We start from the raw sequence: 22,129 nt of genomic DNA on the forward strand, positions 1-22,129 counted from the left end.
TCTGGCCTGGGTCATGCAGGGCATCTGACTAGATCCCTGTGAAGGGCAGGGCTCTGGCTTCCTCGTTTAATCTGTGCAGTAAGCAGGGCCCAAAGGCCTCTTGCACTAATGTTTAAACCCATGGGCGGCCCAGCTGGGGAAGGCAAGCCCCAGCCCCGCCCCTTTCACCGAGGCCCCACCCTGGAGCTAAGCCCAGCCCACCCCCAGCCCGATCCTTCCAGGCCATCAGGAGGGCTGGGGCTATCGTTCTGTGGCCCTGACCCCAGCTTTCTTGGGCGGCCAGGGAGCTGGGCAGCCGCACTGCAGACCCAGCCTTGCCAGGCGGCTAGGGCACATAGGCAGTTTTGGGAAGGCAATGCCTTCCCTTGCCTGCATTATTGGCCCCCCGTGCTTAAACTACAGTACTTGAGCTGGTGGTTAACAGCAGCCGTGCAAGTCGCACTTTTTCCCCCCTAGTGCAGCGAAGGCCTCTGCTCTGCTCAATAAGGCAGGTCTAGCTGATCTCTCAGGAGCAAGCGAGGTTGAGGGAGGGGTGAATGCCAGCCTTTGATGGTGCTGAAGGTCAGCTGGGCCTGATTTCGGTGGGGTGGGTTAATCAGCTAGGAGTGCCCGGGTTGCATTGCATGGGACAATTGCGTCACACGGGGAAATGTCAGGCAGGAGATTGGGTGTATGTAATAGAGGCTTCGCTTTGTGTAACATGGCAAATTACTGGATCCGTGATTTCCAAATGCTCGTTGCTTTTTCCTGTCCCATTTACGGGCTCTTTCCTGCCTGTGAGTGCAGTCTGGGGACCTGGAAGATGGGGGGAACCAAAGTGATCTAGGAGCTTAAACCCCATTGGGAGGGAATGGAACTTAAGCTTTTGGGAACGTTTACCCCCACTGTGTAGACCTATTCAGGACTTGGATTTTCTAAAGGAGTTGGATGGCCGGATCCCACGGGTACCTCACTTCTGTGACTGGCGTTTTCCTTCCCCGCTACCTGGCTCACTAACCCTTGTCCCTGTTTGTTGCAGACAGCGCCTTGTTTGAAAGCTACACGGAGGGTGAAATCCGACAGCTGATCTCCACGCTGGTCGAGAGGTACAGCCAGTCCATGAACTCTGGAGGACACGAGCTGCCCCTCTTCCCCAAGCCCGGGAACCGCATGAAGCGAGCCCGGGCTCGCCACAAACCCTGCGCCCTGAAGGAGCTGGAGGTGAGTGTGAGCGAGCTGGGCCTGGGTTATGAGTCGGACGAGATCGTCCTGTTCCGGTACTGCAGTGGCACCTGCGAGACAGCTATCAGGAACTACGACCTCTCCCTGAAGAACATGAGGCTCAAGAAGAAGATCAAAAAGGAGAAGATCCGAGCCAGGCCCTGTTGCAGGCCTCTCGCTTACGATGACGACGTCTCCTTCCTGGACACTTACAACCGCTACTACACCGTCAACGAGCTTTCAGCCAAGGAATGTGGCTGCGTGTGAAGCGGGGACAGGGAACCTGGGAAGGTTGACGTCTGTAAGGCAGCGCCCAACGGCCAACAGCGCGAGGGCCTACAGGGAAATTGTTGCCCTCCGAGTGAGAAAGGAACTAAGAAGGGACCCGGGCTCAGAGATAGTCAAGAAGGCAACTGCTTCCAGGTCTACTTCGGCTCTGTGGTTGGACTGTAGGAGCAACAGGGGAACTCTTGCTGTTGGGTTGTGTTTTGAGAGAGATCCAGGAGCCTTTCGACACTTCAACGGGTGCCTTTGTGCTCCTCCCACCAGCCCCTGTCCCTGAGCGTGGGATGCTCTCAGAAGGAGGAGCTGGGGAACAGAGAGGCAGGAGGAATCACCCGCTGATTTCCTCAGCGATGCCGGCATCAGCCACACCAGCCTGGCATCCACGTGCGCTTTCATTGCTGGCACAAAGGGGTGTAGCCGGAAAGCTTCGCTGGCCAAGGCTTTCACGTCCAGAAAGCGCCAGGCGTCTCGTCTTTGACGGCCAGCTCCGGAACCGCGATCCAGTCTAGAGGAGGAGTCACATTCCTAGTCGTATGAAAACTGCAGCCTCTTCTCAGAGGCTTCCCCTCCCTGATGGATTGCGGCCTGAAGAAAATGACACCCGGGCATGGAATTCGGGTGGACGGAACCTTTTTCTGGGCAGATAAATGACTGACCAGTCAAGAAATATTCTTTTATATCCTGAGATCGTATCTTACCCTTATTTTATTGTACACACGCCGTATATTCATGCTCTGTAAATATACAGGAATATAGAGAGAGATAGAGATATAAATATTGGTGGCAACTGCAGACATACAGAATACGATCATTCCTTCCCAGCCCTCACGCCAAAGTTCCACTGAGGTTGATGGACAACTGTTGGATGCTTCCACCCCCACATCCCACCCGTTCCATTGATCTGGGCGAGGACAGCAATCTAAAATACTAGTCCCGTTGGTTGTTGAACCAGAAAGGAGGAGGGGGAGAGGATTGGAGGGGGTTAATGAGAATTTCAAAGTTGCCTTAATTTTAATGAGAGCGGAGTGTCCCGATGTCCTAGGCAGGCGATGCGAGCCGTCATTTCACATGTCTGCTGCTTTGGGCACCTCCTCCGCTTTTTGTCAGAGGCTGGAGATGGATGGCACAAGATAAATTGCTTGATCATTGTCTTCGGTCCACCCCCTCTGGGGCACCTGGTGCTGGCCACTGTCGGCAGACAGGATACTGGGCTAGATGGACCTTTGGTCTGACCCAGTACGGCCATTCTTATGTTCTTATGTTCCATCTGGAAGTCCTTCTGTCCTGCTGAAATCAACCACTTTGCCCTGGCTTTGCAGGGGCTCGCTGACTCCTGTGCTCTAGCAGTGTGCGTAGACTTCATTACACACAGGGGGGACAGGTCTACACTGCCAATTTGCAGCTGCCCCCCTACCGACATCAGAGACCTCTCCCGTTGGCTTAATAACATCACCTCTGCTATGTAGCACTGTCTACACGGGGGGCTACGGTCGGTATAACTACATCCCTGAAAGGAGGGAGTTATACTGAAGTAAGTATGTGGTGTAGACATGGCCTAAGACCTGGCTTTGCAAAAGAGTTTAGGAGCTTGCCTATACACTCACCAAGGCCGTATCACTTTAACTGGACTTCGTGGCAGTTCAACTTCCCTAGTCCTGGTCTACACTAGGGCGTTATTTCAAAATAACCCCCCCGTAAGTCGAATTTATAAGCGGAGCGGTCACACTACCAAGCTCCTTATTTTGAAATAACGGGCCACTTAGTTCAAAATTGGTACTCCTGCTTTTCTCAGGGAATAACGCAAATGCCAAAATAGTTATTTCCAAATAGCGGTTGTGTGGATGCTCCGGAGCTGCTATTTTGAAATAATTCCCCCCCACCCCGAGTAATTCGAACTAATGGCTCCCCAGTCCTTCCAGGGACTCTAAATCCAAGATAGCGGATAACGGAGGCTGCCGAGGACTGATTTTGAGGCTTCCCTGTAGTGGGGACACGCTATTTCGATTTTGTTACATCGGGAGTTAAGTCGATGTTAGTCGTTTTGAAATAGTTTCCTAGTGTAGACATGTCCCTAGTCTGGACACATTTAAATTAATTTAAAGGTGCTCATACCAGTTCCTGGAAGAGGAATAAGCTATAAAGCACTTATTCTAATACGACTGTGTTCACGTTAGGGGCTGTGCGTGGCTTTAAAAAAATCACAGAACTAATTCCAATGGTTACACCAGTACAAAATCTGTGTGGGGGCCAGGCCTAAGGGATTTAGGCCCCCAATAGCCATTGTGTTTCCATACAGTGGGGATGATTAGCCAGGACGGCTGAGAGTTTTGACGCTGCCTTGGGGCTTCTTGTTCACTTTGAATGGGATTTGGGCATTAAGACCTTTGAAAATACAAGTCTTGGGCTCTAATTTCTCAAAGCTTGGGGTTGCTGTTGAGCCCTTCGAACAGCAAAGGAGCTCCCTGGCATTCGTATGCAACTTTACTGCAAGTGGGGCTTTTTCCTGGACAAAGGTGTGATGGTTTCCCCCTTTCAGGCCTGACCCAGTTCCCATTGAGATCAGCAGAAAGTCTCCCCTCTTCCAAGAGCTGGCGTAGGCCTTCAGATGCGTTTGTCATGGGCCGCTGCGTGTTTACCGGCTCGTTGGAACCCACTCTTTCCCGCCTTCTCATCAGCTTGTGGTCTTACGGCTCCTACCAGCCTAAGGATCCACTTTCCTTTTCCCCCACCATGGCTGGTGTCAGCTCATAGGGTCGCATTGTTGGCAGGGCACTTTGTAAAATGGTTTAGAAATGCTCTGGAGCGCAAGAGCTCTTTGCGTTTCCCTCCGCTGGCATTTTCGTCTGAGGGTGAGGGATGCGCCGGGGCGGGGGGGACTGCAGTGGAAGACCAGAGACGTGTCAGCAATACCGTCCTAGCTGGAGCTGTAATAGAAGTTCACTGGCTGATTGAAAAGGGCTGGATCCTAATCCCGAAGCAGGTGAAATGAAAAGGTCCATGGGGAGCTATGTCTGGTAATATTTAAAAACTGGACACTCCTACAGGAGTGCCAGAACCTCCCCAGCCCTGCCGCTTCCCCCTGGGATCCTTCCTTCTGCCTTCTCTTCCCTCCTCTGCCCCTTCCCCTGTTACATGCTGCTTTTCTCCTCCCGCCTCCCTGGGTCAGGAAGGACTCAGCTGTGGAAGGTGCAGCTGCCCAACACAGGTAGGATTTAGTCCCAGCTAATGTTGGGGGGGGGGTCTCCTCACCTCCCTCACCTGCCGTTCTCAGACTGTAGGTGTCCGGTCCGTAGATCTGATCAGACACTGTCAGGACAGGACTGTCCAGTTGAAAACCAGGCAGCCAACCGTCCTAGCTGCACCTCCGCAGATGAGTTGGAGCTCAAATCCAGAGGGATCTTAAGAACCCAACTGGCCATGGCCTTCGAATGCAACAGGAAATGCTCGGCAAAATCGCCTGAGCCCTAGAAGGATGTGGATTTAGGACTTCCCACGCCATTGGCCGGATGTAGAAGAGTGGGATGAACTATGTGCGCTGCTCACTTAGTTCCTTGTCTTCAGACATGAGGCCTAGTATGTCCTATGGCCAGGACACGAGTGATCCCATTCACTTTCATGGGGAAGAGAGGAAACAGGCCCTTTCTGGCTGTGGTTAGCATTTACCACCGTGTCAGTGCTGTTTACTATGCAGGGAAATAAATGAGACAACAGACGACTTTTGCAAGCTATCTTCGTTGCCGGGAATAGCGTGTTTTCTTCTCTTGGCTCTTTTCCCAGCAAATGCAAATAATAAACAGAAGGAGAATGGTGGTGTCATGATTGGGCTTTAACCAAGACAATGGAAAGCTAGCAGGCCTGGAATTCTTTGATTATGTTGCCTTCCTTCTCTTCTACCCGGCTACGGGCCAAGCTCGGCTCCCAGATACAACCAAAGTACATCTGGAGACTCGCCACGCTGATGTCACTCAGATCAGAATCTGGCCCTTGTTTATTTTTCACAGCAGTCGGGGGAAATGTGTTTCTTCCTTTTGTGTGTGTGAAATGAGCAAAGCCCCCTGGTTGCATAGATAATTAGCAGCTATGGTTGGGATTTGTAAAGGAGCCAAAGGGGGATAGGAACCCAGCACCCAACAAAGGGACCTACGAGCTGGACTTTGAAAATCCCAGCCCATGATGTGAACAGTAACCCAAATATTTCTTGTGTGCGTCTCCTGCAAGATGTGAAAAATGTGACGTGGATTTCTGACCTGTGCCAAAAATCAGGCACTTTTTGCGTTGGATCCAAACGCTGATCTTAGCTGAACAAAGCCATCGTGTCTCAAAGCAATGTAAACAAAGTCATTCAGCAAAGCAAGTTGAGTTCGGGATTTCTAATCTTTACCCTCACTTTTGAAAGAGGAGCCCAGATGTAGAAGGTGGCAGGAAGAGAAAAGACTCAAGTCCACCTGTTAGATTGTTACACCCATGTAAAACTGCTGGTCAGTTTGCAAAAAGCGCCATTGATAATGCTGTACTTCGACCAGATTCGTGCTTACCCAGTTTTACAGACCATCCCACACGGGGATACGAACACGGTGCACTATACAGTTTCTTCAGCAGCGAGCACTGCTAACCCAAACCAGAGCTGCCATTAATTCAGAAGTGGTCACAGCCAATTTGTGTATATTTTTTTAAAAATACAGTGAATGTAGCAGGAGACGTGCCGCCTTCTAATGCTGGCTGTACACAAGAATTAAGCCTGAGGTGGTGCAATAGAGTTCCACTCTTTGGGCTTGATTCTACAGCCACTGGTTTTACACCGCTGCAGGTTTGTTGTTTAATGGTGTTGCTCCTGTTGTTGCGGTGGTACAGGAAAAGTGAGTTGACCATATGTTCCGCCTGTATCTTGGCCTTTGCTTTTCATTTTATTTGAGGTGCCATTTTCTGTGATGACACCTGCCATTCTCCCAACCCCTTATGCAACGCCCAAGGAGCAAAGATTCTCCACTCACAGGTGTTGAGTAAATGGAGTTGCTGCTGTGTAAAATTGGCATTAGTGACTGGAGAATTCAGTTTATTGGCTTCATGGAGATTGCCTGGGGTATAAACCGGTACCGGTGCCACCCTGTTGATAAACAAATCAAAGACGCACACGATTTTTATGGCCGTTCACTGTAGACAAGTGTAGGAAAGTTTAGAATCATTGCAGGGCTGTGTTCCCTCTAAGCTGTGTGCTTGGGCAGCTGCCCAGGAGAGATTCAAATGTCGCCTATCTGGTTAGCAGTGCACCCATGGCTGGCAGCAGCCAGGAGTATGTGTTTATACCGGTGGTGCACATCCGCACATGTCTCGGTGCTCAGAGCACAATTTATTCCACACCTGGATGGAAATAATTAGAGGGAACATTGGTGTAGGGCAATATTTATATCTGCGGGAAACCTGATATCCTAGCATTAGTCAAGAGATATCATGCAAATCCAAGGCCAGTGCGTGTGTAAACTGAATGCCACTTTTGTAGACAAGAAAACAGATGGGAAGGACCAATGGAGTCAGGGCTGGATTACCCAATAGGCAGACTAAGCACGTGCTTAGGGCACAGCAAAGCAGGGGCACCAAAAAAATAAAAATAAAAAGAGATTTTACGGTATAGTATTATTTTTATTTTGAATTACATATGGGGGGGGGGGGTGTGCCATAATCTTTTCAGTGTTTAGGGTCTCTATAGGTCTTAATCTGGCCCTGAATGGAGTGTAGGACTTTGGCAATCCATGTGGTCCATGGAAGGGCCCCAAGGAAAACCATTTCTTTTAGGCACGCAGCAAAATGAGCCATTATGGAAGATGTTAGGGATCGAAGAACAGATGCAATATGGGCCCTGTCGTTCAGAATCCAAATAGCTCTTTGGTTCCCCCCTGCTGTAACATCAGCTGGACCTACCTGTTGTGTGGTGGAACAAGGATGAGTGATTGGAGAATGTTTGTTCTTCATGCACCAAGCTGCATTCCCTTGTGACCCGGGGGAGTTTTCCCCTGGATTCAGCGAGTGTATGACCGGGTGTGCAAAGTGCTATCGCAGAGTCAGTTTTGGGAAAGGTCCACTTGATGTTCAAATCAATAGAAGAAAATAGGGACGACTAGGCCCGATGCTCAGAAAACCATCATCCAGCATAGTCCGTCAAGCTCTCACATGGAACCCTCAAGGAAAATGCAAAAGAGGAAGACCTCAGACAACGTGGAGAAGATCTACAGAGATTGAAGGACAACAACTGGGGTACTCCTTGAGAAGTTTTGTCTCAAGATAGAGTGAAGTGGAGGAGACTTGTAGATGACCTATGCTCCACTCGGAGTACAAGGGTTTAAGAAGAAGAAGAAATGCTTGTAGGTAATGATTACCAGTGCAGACATCTGGGTTAATTCGTTAGAAGGGGGGCTACATCTGACAAATATTCAATAGCTTTCTTCCCTGCAGACAGTCTGACCCACACAACTGCTAGTTACATGACTGTTTCTGGGTATCGCTCGTGCCACAGCACCTGATCTGAATGAAGAAAATCACCCCATAGAGCAGAGTTTCTTACACTGTGTTCCGTGGTACACTGGCGTGCCACGAGGCAGTCAGAGGTGTGCCGTGGAGAACAACAGAGTTCAAAATGGCCACCCTTAAAGGGGCAGGCGGCTTTTTTTTCTCAACAAAAAATCCTCGGTGTTCCTTATAAAAAAAATTGTTTGGTGTTCCTTGGTTTTAAAAAGTTTAAGAAACACTGTCATAGAGCTTCCTGCTAGGACTCTGGCTAGCAGAGGCAAGAGCCAGGATCGTGGCAGGTCCTACTTCCGAGAGATAGGAGACTCACTCTTCTGACTTCTTAAAAAAAAAAACCACCTGAAGAAGAAAAGTAAATGGCCTCTTGAGGGTTTGGTTCCCCGCTGGCAGGGAGCTTCGTTTTGTTTTGCAGAAACTCTGGTTGAAAAGGAAAAGATGAGCTATGAGAATGCAGCAGACGGGAACAGGGATTTTGTGGGTTAGGTCCACTGGGGTACCTCTTCATTGTGGAATTAACTCAGGTGGGAAATGGTTCTTCCATCCTGCCAAAATTGTTGAGATTTCAAAATGTTCCCTTACAGAGAGAGAGAAACAGCCAGAGTAATCAACAGTCCACTTGTGGGATATGGGGAGAGGCCGGGCCTTGAACGGGGGTCTTCTCCAATCATCCCAAAACTGTGCCCTGATCACTGGGCAGTTGGCTACCTGGGGCATGTCTACAATAGGAAATAATTTCTAAATAACTTATTTCAAAATAACTCCTGAAATAACTATTTTGAATGAGCATGTCCACTCTACAAGGAAGCCTCGAAATTAGTCCGAGGCAGGCTCCTGTACTGTCCACGTGCTACCTCGACTTAAAACCCCAGGAAGCACTGGGGAGAAATTACATTGAATGACTCTGGGGAGTAACTATTTTTCAATAGCAGCTGTGGAGTGTCCACACTACTACTATTTGGAAATACGTATTTTGAAACATGTGTTGTTCTTCATGGAAATGAGTTATTCTTTCAAAATAACCAGCCCGTTACTTCGAAATAATGGGCTTGGTCGTGTGGATGCTCCTCTTGTTATTTCAAAATAAGAGGAATTATTTTCAAAACACTTCCTAGTCTAGACGGGGACTGTAAGAAGGCGAGAACAGGTGTCTCTTATTTTCATATAAGAAATCTTCCCCAAATGAACCTTTCCCTGGGGAAAATTCAGTTTGGTTGACTTAGCACTTTCTGCTAAAGTTTTCTCAACAAATTTCCAACCAGCTCCACTCCAGGTATTTACGCTTCTCTTGTGTCAACTAGTCAAGCAGAGCACCTCTGGGCTCCTTGCTAATATCGGGGGTAACTAATGTGGTTCCAACCTCAAAAATACTCTTCCCCACAGTCTCCTCTGCAAACTCTCTTTGCCATTTCCTGTCAATGAGGTTGTGTTTCACCCCAGAGCAGGCTGCATTTTTGGGGTGGAATGGAAATGGATCCTTCTGTACATTGGACCAAGCCCCATCCTCTGATATCTGCACATCATGGCTGTGTCTAGACTGGCCAGTTTTTCCGGAAAATTAGCCGCTTTTCCGGAAAAACTTGCCAGCTGTCTACACTGGCCGCTTGAATTTCCGCAAAAGCACTGACTTTCTACTGTAAGAAATCAGTGCTTCTTGAGGAAATACCATGCCGCTCCCGTTCAGGCAAAAGTCCCTTTTGCGCAAAGCTTTTGCGCCAAAGGGCCAGTGTAGACAGCTCAGATTTGTTTTCCGCAAAAAAGCCCCGATCGCAAAAATGGCGATTGGGGCTTTTTTGCAGAAAAGCGCGTCCAGATTGGCACGGACACTTTTCCGCAAAAGGTGCTTTTGCGGAAAAGCGTCCGTGCCAATCTAGACGCTCTGTTCTGAAAATGCTTTTAACGGAAAACTTTTCCGTTAAAAGCATTTGCGGAAAATCATGCCAGTCTAGACGTAGCCCATCTGTGTGTGTCCATGGGCAGGATTTGCCCATGGTTCATATAATGGGTCACTGAAGCGATTTGAAGTCTCTCTCTGGAGGGCTAACATGAAAACATTTGAACATGAGGGGTGGCCAAGAGAAAGTGAAGCTTCATTCTATGGCGCATTGATGGGGTCCATTCATTTGGCGATACAGCGGCGCTGTTCCCCCAACAGTGGAGGCTGCTTCTTCTCCCCTGGAAGCTGATGAAAATGTTCTGATCTCCCCAAATGCCCAATAAAGCCTTTGAAAGCCTCGCCGACTGCCTGGTCTTTCTGGCTATCAACCTTCTCTTTGACCACATGGCTGGTATTTGCAGGCCGGGTGTCTGTTAATAAAACCCCTTTCGAAAACTCCCGGCCCCGTTGTTAGTGATGAACCTTGACAATGATTTAGTGGCATTCAGCGGGCACTCGAATGCCTGGTCTCTCGGGTGCCATCCTGCAAATGTGGCCTCCTGAACTGATTTGATTAGACTTCATCTTTGAACGTGACTGTTGGAGTTTGGATTTCCAAATTCAAACTTCCCTCCTTTTGCTTATAGATTGAGCCTCTTGCCAAAGGATTTTCACGGGTGTGTTTCTGCTCAGTGCTGTATTTGGGGGCCATTACACAGAGGCACTGTAAGTCCCACCGTGTGTGTTGCGTAATAAGGTTGCTCAATCAGACACATTCCGGGTGCTCCTCCGTTGTTTATTCACTGCAATCTGGTTTTAATAGGCTCGCTCCCTCTTCTTTGGGAAAAAAAACGCTTCTGAATCTCTTCAGCTGCAGTAAGAGATTTGGGTCACCCAAAGAATGTCTTAAATCGCAGAAAGCGAAACGGGATGGAAAATTCTCTACGCGAACGCGACATCCAAATCTGTCGTCTGGCTCTTTCCTTGCCACTCCATGAATTATGTATTGTTAATAACAATGAACAGCATGTAACATCTGTTATGTTCTCCTCTCTCCCTCCCCCGTAACTTGCCTATCTGTATGCTGCAGATCAGCCATTCGCTTTAAATATGAGCCACCAATAAAGGGCGGCAAAGATACTTCATAGCGTTTGAAAAATGACATGCTTTCCAGACACAATGACGCATTAAATATATATCTATATCTTTCTGGCAGTTGTGATCAAGCATGAGCGTTGGTGGATGATTTTTACCTTCTTCTGTGTGAAAATGAGCTACAGAAGAATTCACTGTCTTGTCGCTATATATCCATAACATTGGCCAGTGCCTGAAGGACTGAGAAGTACAGAGGTGGATAGGAAGCAAAGCTTTATCTCACATAGACCGGTGTTAACTCCACTGGCTGAAATGGAGTCCCGTCTGATTTGCATTGGTGTTTTTGCAGGGAGGTGCAGCCCAATTCCATTGTTTTTGTTCGAGTGAAACCTTGTTTGTCATTCCAGGAACCTTCTGTTAAATTGGTTTTTCTAATTTACGAAGATACATTATTTTTAGGGAGGAAAAACAAATCTGTTTTCTTAATAAACCGGGTTACTGAGTACTTGCACTGTTGTTTGAGCAAGGAGTACAGTGGTGGCATGTGTCCTGATTTGAAATAGAAGAGTCGTTTTGAATTAATCGAAGGGAACACAACGGGAATGGGAATCGGTCTTTCATTTCCTTTGTAAATTACACAGGATCAATTGTGCTGGATTCTTCCTAGTAACTATGGTCCGTTCTTCAGCACTGGTCAATTTCATCTGTTCAACCACTTCCATTCCCACCGTGTTGGGCTTGAATGACCAACTGCAAGAAGTTGATGCAATGCATCTGTATTTGAGATGGTCTCTATTTATTCAAAGTAACTTATGTTATTTATTTAGATACTGTAGTGTGCAGTCTGCATAATGCATTTTTTTATTTATTGAGCAAAAATGGTGCCAGTGCAGTTTACATTTATAACATTTTCCCATTTATTCTGAACATTGAGTATAACGCAGTATGATTTTTTTTACCAAAAAAAAAAAAAAAGAAAGAAACCTAAAGCCAGCTGTGATGCTGTTACATACTCAAGACAAGGTGAAAATAAAGTGAGGATTGTATTGATTTCTGTCCGGTTATTTTATTTCAACTCCTGTCTCTGTCTATTCAATTGCAATAAGATGCTGCATTCATTTTTGCTATTGACATTACAACTTCTAGAGATGGGAAAAAAGCCAACTAAAGCTGCCTGGGTGGTAACTCTCCTTGAAGACGTTTGTAGGGTTTAGGCACATGGGTCTCACTGGACTTGTTGGGCAAAGGTTTCAGAGCAGGAGAGAACCTGGCTCCTAGTTTGTAATAGTGTTTAAGTAGTTCTTTCATTTGTTCAGTCTCTCTCTTGTCTCGCTGGCTGGCATCTTCCAGTGGATAGCGTACAGGATAAGGCCTGGTCTGCATTTAAAAATATATCTGCCTGGCATCGTTGCTCAGGGCCATAAAAATGTTTTGCTGCGAGTGTCATGCATATGCTGACCTAATTCTGCAGATGCAGGTACATTGATGGAAGAATGAGGGATTTGGGCTTGTTTAGTCTGCAGAAGAGAAAAGTGGGGGAGAGTGGGGATTTGATAGCAGCCTTCAACTTCCTAGAGGGAGGTTCCAACGAGAATGGCGAGAGGCTGTTCTCAGTAGTGACGGGTGGCAGAATGAGGAGCAATGGTCTCAAGTTACAGTGGGGGAGGTCTAGATTGGATATTATGGAACAACTATTTCACTAAGGGGATGGTGAAGCACTGGAATGGGTTACCTAGGGAGGTGGTGGATCTCTATCCCTAGAGGTGTTTAAGTCCTAGCTTGACAAAGCCCTGGCTGGGCTGATTTAAAAGCTTCAGAGGGTAGCTGAGTTAATCTGTAACCGAAAAACTTAGTTGGCGTTGGTTTTGCTTTGGGTAGGGGGCTGGACTCGATGACTCCTGAGGTCTCTTCCAGCTCTAGGATTCAATGATTCTAAGAATTCTTCTGTTGAATTAACTATCGCCTTTCAGAGGGATGGACTGATTACATCAATGCAAAATGTCCCTTCATTCGATGTAGGAACGTCTACGCTACAGCCGTGCAGCCGCATAACTACAAAGTCTATGCACTAGAATTTCTAGGTTCCATTTCTGACTCCACCACTGATTTGCCTAAGATTACATAGCACATCCAACCACTTAATATTTCTGCCCTGCCTTTTTCCCATCTGTAAAATGAGGGTAATAATACTGCCCCTTCTGTATAAAGCTCTTGGAGATGTATACATGAAAATTACCATGGATTACAGTTATTCAGAATACTTTTCAGGAAGTATTGAAAAAGTTCTGCTTCGCTATTTGGAAGCACTGGAAATCCACAAGTTTCGGAGTTGGTGATAACAGAGCTGGGGAGAAAACGGATCTCTCCGGTTTGCTGGGGGGGGGGGGGGGGGGGGTTGAAATTTTAGAAAAAATATTGATTCTGGTCTAACAGAAGCTGGCCTTTTTCATGATTTTTAGCAAATTGGAGAAGTCAGTATAGCTGAGCCGTCTTATTCCACCCAAAATGAAATGGCTCGTTTAATTTTCAGGCCTGGTAACCTTCTTCGAGGTAAAAGCAAAAGAAATGAAGGGGTAGGTAACAAAAGCAAGGGAGCAGCCCCCTTCCACTCAATAGCTACAGCACTACCGTGGGGTGTGGGAGTCCTGAGGGTTGAGCGCTCCCTTTGAGCAGGGACTTGGCACCAAGGTGTGTCTCCTCTGAGGACGTGACCCTCACCACTAACTTTGTCCAACCTGGGTCGCTGTCAGGGATGGCGGGTATCGTAGGCGGGGGAAGCCCCTGCCCCAGATTGGCCCCGCCCACGCTCCGCCCCTAGAATGCCTGTGGTTCCCCCGCAACACCCCTTCTGCCAGGCCCCGCCCCCCTACTGAAGGCATTCTGGGGGCGGAGTGTTGCTGTGCCCAGTGGTCCAGGGCTGGAAGGCTGGGGCCACATGCCCTTCTCCCTATCCAGTGCTCTGGGGCTGGGGGAGACTGGGGCCATGTACATTCCTCCTTCCCCGTGGTGCTAGGGGGCGGGGAGAATGCTGGGGGCGGGGCCTGGCAGAAGGGGTGGTGCTGGGGGACTTGCTTCATGGTTGCTGTCAGACTTCCCCATTAAAGCTGTTCCGCCTATAAATACTTAACTCGTTCCTGGCATGAGGCTGGACCAGAGATCCCCGCCGTGGGAGAGTCCAAAGTCAAACGCCTTCAACATGCGAGATCAAGAGAGCTCCCCCGACAGCCAAATTCCCAGGGGTAGATCAGCACTCCTGCTGCAGAATGGGGACTTGACCCTGAGGCTCTGACATCTCAGGGGAGTGCCCTAATCACTGGGCAAGTGGCATCAAAGCACGTTAGACAGTCATCTGTCAGGGGTGACTTAGCTGGTGCTTGATCCTGCTGGGAGGGCGGAGGACTGGACTTGATGGCTTCTCGAAGTCGCTTCTAGTTCTAGTGTTGTATGATCCTGTGATTCTAAGATAAAGGGAGCGTCTCCCCTGGCGTTCTAAATCCCCTTTTGAATCTCTTCTCACCCCCCACCATCCCCTTTTTTTTTGAGAGTGTGTGTGGCTGAAACGATTCTGAAAATTTGACAGAAGTTCACAAATAGCATGCGCCAACCCCAGCACTGCAAGTTTGGGGCCTTAACCCTTTTCCACCTTTTGCGGAGCTCTTGTTGCCATCGAACTTCTGGGGCCGAGTTCTCCGTATTTCAGACCGCGCTCACTGGGCTCCGGAACTCCCACTTCGGGACCTAAATAGAAGTCTCTCGGTTTGCCAAGGTGTCGAACAGCTGCCGCACTCGCTGGCGGCGAGGGAATGCGCGAGGACTCGGCATCTGGGAAACATCTCTGAGATTCATCCCACCAGCTGTTCCACAAGCGACAGTAGCAACCGCTTAAGAACTGATCTCGCGGCAGCTCCGGGGGTATTTGGAAGCCTTTTGCCCCAGCCAAATGTTGCCAAACTGACTGAGTCCCCATGTATGTGTGAGGGAGTTCTTTTTAGGGGGTTCTTTTACGACCGAAGAAAAACACTTCTTTCTAGTCCGATGGAGTGTTATTCCACACTGGAGTTTTCTTTGGTGGCTGCACGCTTTGCTGTGTGATCCAAACAAGCTGCTGGCCAAAGATCTCGCCCTGCTGGTTGTGTTGGGTGGCAAGATCTACTGAACTAAGAGCTGGAAACCTTTAGTTCCACAAGACTTAGTCCTGCAAGGGCCAAACTGAGAGATAACAGCTCTGAAACCCCATAGTGGCTGCTGAGTGAGTGTGTGTGTGTGTGTGTGTGTGTGTGTGTACAAACTTGCAGGGGGCCCCGGTGCAGATCAGTGAGATGGGTGAGCCACTGGGCCATCTGTAAGACAGTGTCGCCTTGTGGACATTGGACAATCCCAAGCACGCCTCTGAATCTCGGTCACTCTACGCCCTGCGCCGTCATTTACACCTCAGCAAAGCAAGTGCGAGTGTGGCAGTAAAATGCTCCCCAATCAATAATATTTTGCACTGGGGGAAACAACTGCCCAAGGTGCAGGAGAGCCAGAGGTGGATGTGCCTGATCATTCAGAGCCAAAAAAACAGCACCCTCCTCAATACTCCCTCTAATTTTGTCGTGTGTGTGGAATACATTTTGTTATGTGCACTGAGGCATGTGCAGATGTGCACCACCAGTAGGAACACATGCTGTGGGCGCTCTGCTAATCCACAGGGCGGCTTTTGACTCTCTCCTGGGTAGCCACCCAAGTGCTCGGCTTACAGGGAACACTGGCCCCTCCCCTCTTCAAGGCCGTGGTTACTCCTCCTAACACTTTCCCTTCCCAGATCACCGTTACAGTTGCGGGCATTGTGATGACCTGTTTCCACTCGCCCCTAACAAGCCACGTGCCCCTGGTAACCAGCACTAAGTTAAGAACAGGCGTTCAGAGTAATGTACGTCTCTACTCTGCTGGGTGTGACCTACCACCACAGTTAGGACCAGCCCAATTTCCGTGCATCACGTCAGCCCTACTGAGAAGGTTCCAATAGCGCCTTGGCCTCTCTTTGGGTGCATTTCCCCCTCGTGCCTGGAAACCGCCTGGAAAGCGCTCAGAAGTAAGCCATTGACTCTGCACCTCTTTCGCCAGCCACCAGAAGGCCTTTGTCTGCTGCACAAGCCTTCACACAGAGCATGGACTTCATCCGCTGCCTGGGACTGGTCTTCTCCAAAACAGGATTATGGGGGCAAGTCCTTTTTATTCCCCTCCCTGTAACGACAACCCCCTTTGTGGCATCTCTGGGGACCTAACCTGAGCTGGCTGTTTCTAAAGCACGAGCCTCTGCTAAATGACTACGGTTGCATCTACATTGCATGGCCAGTGCCCGCTTAGCGGCCGAGCGTGGGCGCTGCCTCGGCGACATGAGTTCTGCCAACGTAGAATCCTTGGGTTGGAAGAGACCTCAAGAGGTCATTGAGTCTAAGCCCCTGCCCAAAGCAGGACCAACCCCAACTCAATCAGCCCAGCCAGGGCTTTGTCAAGACAGAACTTAAAAACCTCTAGGAACGGAGATTCCACCCCCTCCCTAGGGAACCTATTCCAGTGCTTCACCACCCTCCTAATGAAATAGTTTTTCCTAATATCCAACCTAGAGCTCCTCCACTGCAACTTGAGACCATTGCTCCTCATTCTGTCATCTGTCCCCACTGAGAATGGCCTCTCTCCAACCTCTTTGGACACCCCTACAGGTAGTTGAAGGCTGCTATCAAATCCCCCCTCACTCTTCAATTCTGTAAACCAGTGGTCTCCAACCTTTTTACGCCCAAGATCACTTTTTAAATGTCAGAACAAGCCAAGATCTACCTCATCCTTCCCCCAAGACTCCACCCCTTTCTTGAAGCCCCGCCCCCCTGTTCTCCTCCTCTCCATCACTTGCTATCCCTGGCCCTTATACACTCCCAGGCTACGTCTACACTGGCATGAATTTCTGAAAATGCTTTTAACGGAAAAGTTTTCCATTAAAAGCATTTTCGGAAAAGCGCGTCTAGATTGGCAGGATGCTTTTCCGCAAAAAGTGCTTTTGCGGAAAAGCGTCCATGGCCAATCCAGACGCGGTTTTCCGCAAAAAAAGCCCCGATGGCCATTTTCGCGATCAGGGCTTTTTTGCGGAAAACAGTACTATGCTGTCTACATTGGCCCTTTTGGGCAAAAGTCTTTCGGAAAAAGACTTTTGCCCGAACAGAAGCAGCATAGTTTTTCCGGAAAAGCACTGATGATTTTACATGAGATCGTCAGTGCTTTTCCGGAAATTCAAGTGGCCAGTGTAGACAGCTGGCATGTTTTTCCGGAAAAGCTGCTGATTTTCCGGAAAAACTTGCCAGTCTAGACAGAGCCTCAGTGTATGGCCACACTGCGGCTGCTTTATTATTATTATTCTGCAGAACGAGGTTTTTCCAACATTTGGCCTGTCTAGACTTGGCCAAATGTCAGAAAAAATCACCTTCTTTTGGAAGCCCCCTTATTCCTCATGGAACAAGGAATACAGGGGTTGCCAAAAAAGCGTGTTTGCTCTTCCGCTAAAAAAAGCGGAAGAACAAACACCTCCCTGGATGCAGAAGAGTTTTTCTGGGATACCTGTGGGATCCCAGAAAATACTCCTTCAGTCTAGCCATACCCTCGCTGGGTTGAGACAGGAGGTGCGGGCTCTGGGGTGGGAATGAGGGATTTGGGTGTGGGAAGGGGTGAGAGGTGCAAGCTCTGAGAGGGAATTTGGATGCAGGAGGAGGTGGAGAAGGGGATGCTGGCTTGGGGAGGAGGCTCCAGGCTGAGGAGTGTTGGGTCAGGTGGCGGGTTGAGATACTGAGCAAGCCACAGGCTTGTGGATGTGAGGGTGCAGGACTTTGGGTTGGGGTACGTGAGGGGCTCAGGGCAGGGAGGTTGGGAGTATGACGGGCTCAGGACACAGATTTGTGGTGTGTGGATGGTGCAGAAGTGTTGTGGCAGAAGACTGAGGATGTGAGGGTGCAGGAGATTGGGGATGTGAGAGGCTCAGGACAGGGGGTTCCAGTGTATGATAAGCTCAGATTTGGGGTTGCGGGTGGTACAGGAGTGTTATTATTCTGTGGCTAGATGGGGGCTTGGCCCCAATTGGGGGTTTGCTGGCCAGGCTTCATTTTTAAATAAAATATGTCAAACACAACGTTTCAGCATTGTCTTTATGTATGAGAGGGGCGGGGAACCTGTTTTGAGTCAGGGGTCACTGACCCACAGAAAAGTCAGTTGGGGCCACAGAGATGAGATGCAAAAGAAAAAAAAACCCTCCTCCAACCCCCCTCCCAAGCTTCACTAATGTGACCCCACGCTGCAGGAATCCGGCGCTACCTCCATTGTCGCTGGAGGTAGGCAGTCGGACTTCTTGAGGGTGGGGGAAAATGGGGGGGCCCCGAATGCCTCACAATCGACGGGTTGGTGACTACGGCTGTAGACTAAATAAGCCCAAATCCCTCAGTCTCGCCTCCTGTCGTGTTCCAGCCCCCTCCACTGGACTTGCTTCACTGCGTCCACATCCTTTCTGTAATGGGGGGCCAGAACTGGACATAGTAACACCTCCTTCTCAAATGATGGGAATAAAACCAGTAGGAGTCCTCTTTTTCATCCCAGTTGTGACCACACTGGGGCTACGTCTACACTGGCGGGTTGTTGTGCCAGAAATATGCAAATGAGGCTAAGCGTGGAATATCGCTGAGCCTCATTTACATACCTATTGCCATTTTTGCAGAAGAAGCTCTTGCGCCAGCAGGAGCATCTACACTGCCCCTTCTTGCGCAAGAAAAACCCTCTTGCGCATTGCCATTATTCCTGAAAATGATCAGCGTTGTGTAATGCAAACTGTGCTTTTTTTTTTTTTTGAAAGAGAGCATCCAGACTGCCTGGGTGCGCTCTTTTGAAAAAGTGGCGTGCTTTTTCGAAAGTACTGGTTGTAGTCTAGACGCTCTTTTTCGAAAAAGGCTTGCAGTCGAGACGTAGCCCAACTGACTTAAGTCACTGGAGCTGTCGACAGAAGAATTTTTCCACCACCTTTCAGGAAGGTGGATGTACTACATCACTGAAGCCGGGCGGCTTTAGCATCGGAAGTGTAGACATAACCTATGTCTCTTGGGGTACATCTAGACTACATGCCTCTGGCGACAGAGGCATGTAGATTAGGCTACCCGGCATAGGAAACCTCATCCCAGGAGACATACCTGGGAGGTCGACAAATGCCTTTGATGTCGACCGCGGAGCGTCCAGACTACCGCGCTGAGCCAACAAACAGCTGATCGGCTCAGCACAGCAGCCATTTAAATTTAAATGAAGCGGCGATTATTTAAATCGCCGCTTCATTTTCCTATGCCGGGTAGCCTAATCAGAGGCCAGAGGCATGTAGTCTAGACATACCCTTGGGGAACTGGTGTCAACTAGGCTGTCGGAAGTACTTTTGTGCTGGTATAAAATGCACCTACGCCATCACCACTAGGTGTTTCCAGTGTAACTATGCCAGAAAAACAATGTCTAGCAAAGACAAGGTCTAACTCTTTCCTGCAAAGGTGATGTAATTTACTGCTGATCTAAAAATAGCCAGGGCTTGGAGCAAGGGTAGATAAGACTCTTTGGGGCCTGCTGCGAAAAGCCCAGTCTAAACAAAGGAAACTGATCCGCCCCCCACTTTGCAGCTAATCTGGGCTCCTGGGCCGGGAGGTGGGGGGGATAAATTTTAGATGAAAAATAAGAAAAGCGGTAGGGCCGGCAGATTTATAGCATTTTGGGAGAATGGAAAAAAGGTCTGTTTACACATCCCCGCTTGCCACCCAGCTTCCTGACAGCAGCGGCCGGCGTGTGGGGGAGTCCATCATTCACATGTGAAGTTACACTTTGTAAATATTTTATGAACCATCTTCAGAGGCTCATAAATCTTTGGGCTGTGTGTGTGCGTGCCTGAAGCAGAAAAAGGCCGTGCTCTCCCTGCCAGCCTGTGTCAAAAACAGGGCGGGGGGGGGGGGGGGCGGGGAGGAGATGTGATTTTTAATGATCAAATTGGAAAAGGCTGCCTGGAAAATCTGACACGCACAACTGGAAGAAACCAGAGTGGATGTGAGAGGCTCAGACAGTACGGCTCAGACTGCAGCCCCCTTGATAGGCCATGAGGGCTGCCCCACAGGGGGGAGGCCTCTACTCCACAGCTACCTCTGTGCTGTCAGGGCTCACGGACCCCACTGCCCATGTGGCTATTGGAGGAGCAAGAGACTCTGCAGATAAGGAAAGGGGTGGAGCCAAAATCTGGATCCGCCCCCCCACAGACATACCACGCCTTCCCTGTCTCCTTCCAATTAGGAGCCAGAGACAGCAGGGCTGGGGGCTTGGCCTTTCTCATCACTGCATAAGGAGCTGGCAGGAGCTGTAACCGCAGGGTCCTAGGCCTGCACTGAGCTCTGCCACGAGAATTGAACTGGTGAGGAAAAATGGAAGGAGGCGATGAGCTGCAGAAAATTTTGATTTTTTTTTTCAGTGAAAATGTGAATATCCCAATATTTTGATTTGGAAGTGCTGCCCTGGTGCCTCATGGGAGTTGTAGTTGGATGGCCACATGCTTCCATTCTGTTCTATAGACCAGGCTCACTGGTTGGACTACATTTTCCCGTTGGACTGCAAGTGTCCAGTCTTGAAGAGGGAAGGCGCTGCATTATGGGAGCTGTAGTCCAGTAGGGGAGCCCAGCTGGAGAATGGGGACATGGGGCAACCAGACTATATTTCCCATGAGGCATTGCAGCAGCATTTGTAAATAAAAATGTTTCTATTTCCTGGCATTCTGTTTTTAAGTGAAAAATCAAGATGATGATGTGTGGAACACGGACTCTACTTGTGAAGACTTTCATTAAGTTGGAAAAAAACCCACCCCAATTTTCTATCCAAAAGCTGTTTAAATGGAGATGTCAGCCCTCCCTCCTACTGTCTATGCAATGGGAAAGAGGGGAGCCTTTCACTCATAATTACTACTGAATATTCAGCACTTGGCTGCGTCTAGACTAGCAAGTTTTTCCGCAAAAGCAGCAGAAAAACTTGCCAGCTGTCTACACTGGCTGCTTGATTTTCCGCAAGAACACTGACTTCCTACTGTCTGAAATCAGTGTTTCTTGCGGAAATGCTATGCTGCTCCTGTTCGGGCAAAAGCCCTCTTGCGCAAATGCTTTTGCGCAAGAGGGCCAGTGTAGACAACGTGGTATTGTTTTGCGCAAAAAAGCCCCCATAGCGAAAATGGCATTCGGGGCTTTCTTGCGCGAAACCACGTCTAGATTGGCACGGACACTTTTCCGCAAAAAGTGCTTTTGCGGAAAAGCGTCCGTGCCAATCTAGACGCTCTTTTCCGCAAGTGCTTTTAATGGAAAACTTTTCCGTTAAAAGCATTTGTGGAAAATCATGCCAGTCTAGACGTAGCCGTCTTGTATGAGGATGTGTCTTAACAGCCAAAGTTGTTCTTGCTCTGTAGACCAGACTGACCCGAGCTGGCCGGCAGAACCATTGTGTTTCAGGTTTCTCAGCCTACAGAACCTTGCCCAAAGACATCAGCTGGAGTCCTTCTTTTAATCATGTGCTGAGAGTTTTGATCACTGCGGCCTTCCTTCACTGCCTTTTTCCTTTCAGGGACATTTTTCTTGATGACAGGTTTATTTGGCAAGGATGTTAACTTGTCATTGGGCCTCGCTTTTCAGCACGTGCTAAGCCTCCAATTCTCCCGCTGAAGTCACTTTTGAAAGCCGGCCTGTTCGTTCCATCTTGATCCCAGGCGCTCTCCTAGGTGATAAAGAAAAACGAGTACACCAAAAACTATCGGACACTAGAAGGTGCTATAAGCTAACAGGCGAAGCTCCTACGGTTGGAAGCTGAAGGCAGAAAAAGTCAAATGATGTGCAAGGTGATTGTAATTAGCCCTTGGAGATGGTGGAGCCGGGGCAGAGGGACCATCACATTAAGTCGTTACAATCAGACGGGACGGCTTTTTCAGGGCTCTTGCTCCACCATAAATTGCTGGGCTTAATGTGGGAATCCCTACATGAAACTGTCAGCCTGCATTATGCGGGAGGTTGGGCTGTTGTATTGCCAATGCTTGCAATTTTGTCGGTCTCTGGACATGTGGTGCTTTTCTTAAAACCCCAGTTCCTACCA

The 22,129-nt window shown here is 48.9% G+C and overlaps 1 protein-coding gene across 7 annotated transcripts in view; it reads left to right on the forward strand.

Annotated features, from left to right (window-relative positions):
* NRTN (neurturin) overlaps positions 1 to 13,335 on the forward strand; it is a 122,720-nt gene extending 109,385 nt beyond the window's left edge. For all 7 annotated transcript variants that reach the window (XM_075902999.1, XM_075902998.1, XM_075903001.1 and 4 more), the window contains one exon: positions 1,019 to 13,335. In XM_075902999.1, the coding sequence (XP_075759114.1) occupies positions 1,019 to 1,467 (449 nt within the window). In that variant the 3' untranslated portion in view covers positions 1,468 to 13,335. The remainder of the gene's footprint in view (positions 1 to 1,018) is intronic.
* The last annotated feature ends 8,794 nt before the right edge of the window (positions 13,336 to 22,129 follow it).

The sequence above is a fragment of the Pelodiscus sinensis genome, chromosome 19 (genome assembly GCF_049634645.1).
Source record: "Pelodiscus sinensis isolate JC-2024 chromosome 19, ASM4963464v1, whole genome shotgun sequence".
NCBI classification, from domain to species: Eukaryota; Metazoa; Chordata; order Testudines; family Trionychidae; genus Pelodiscus; species Pelodiscus sinensis.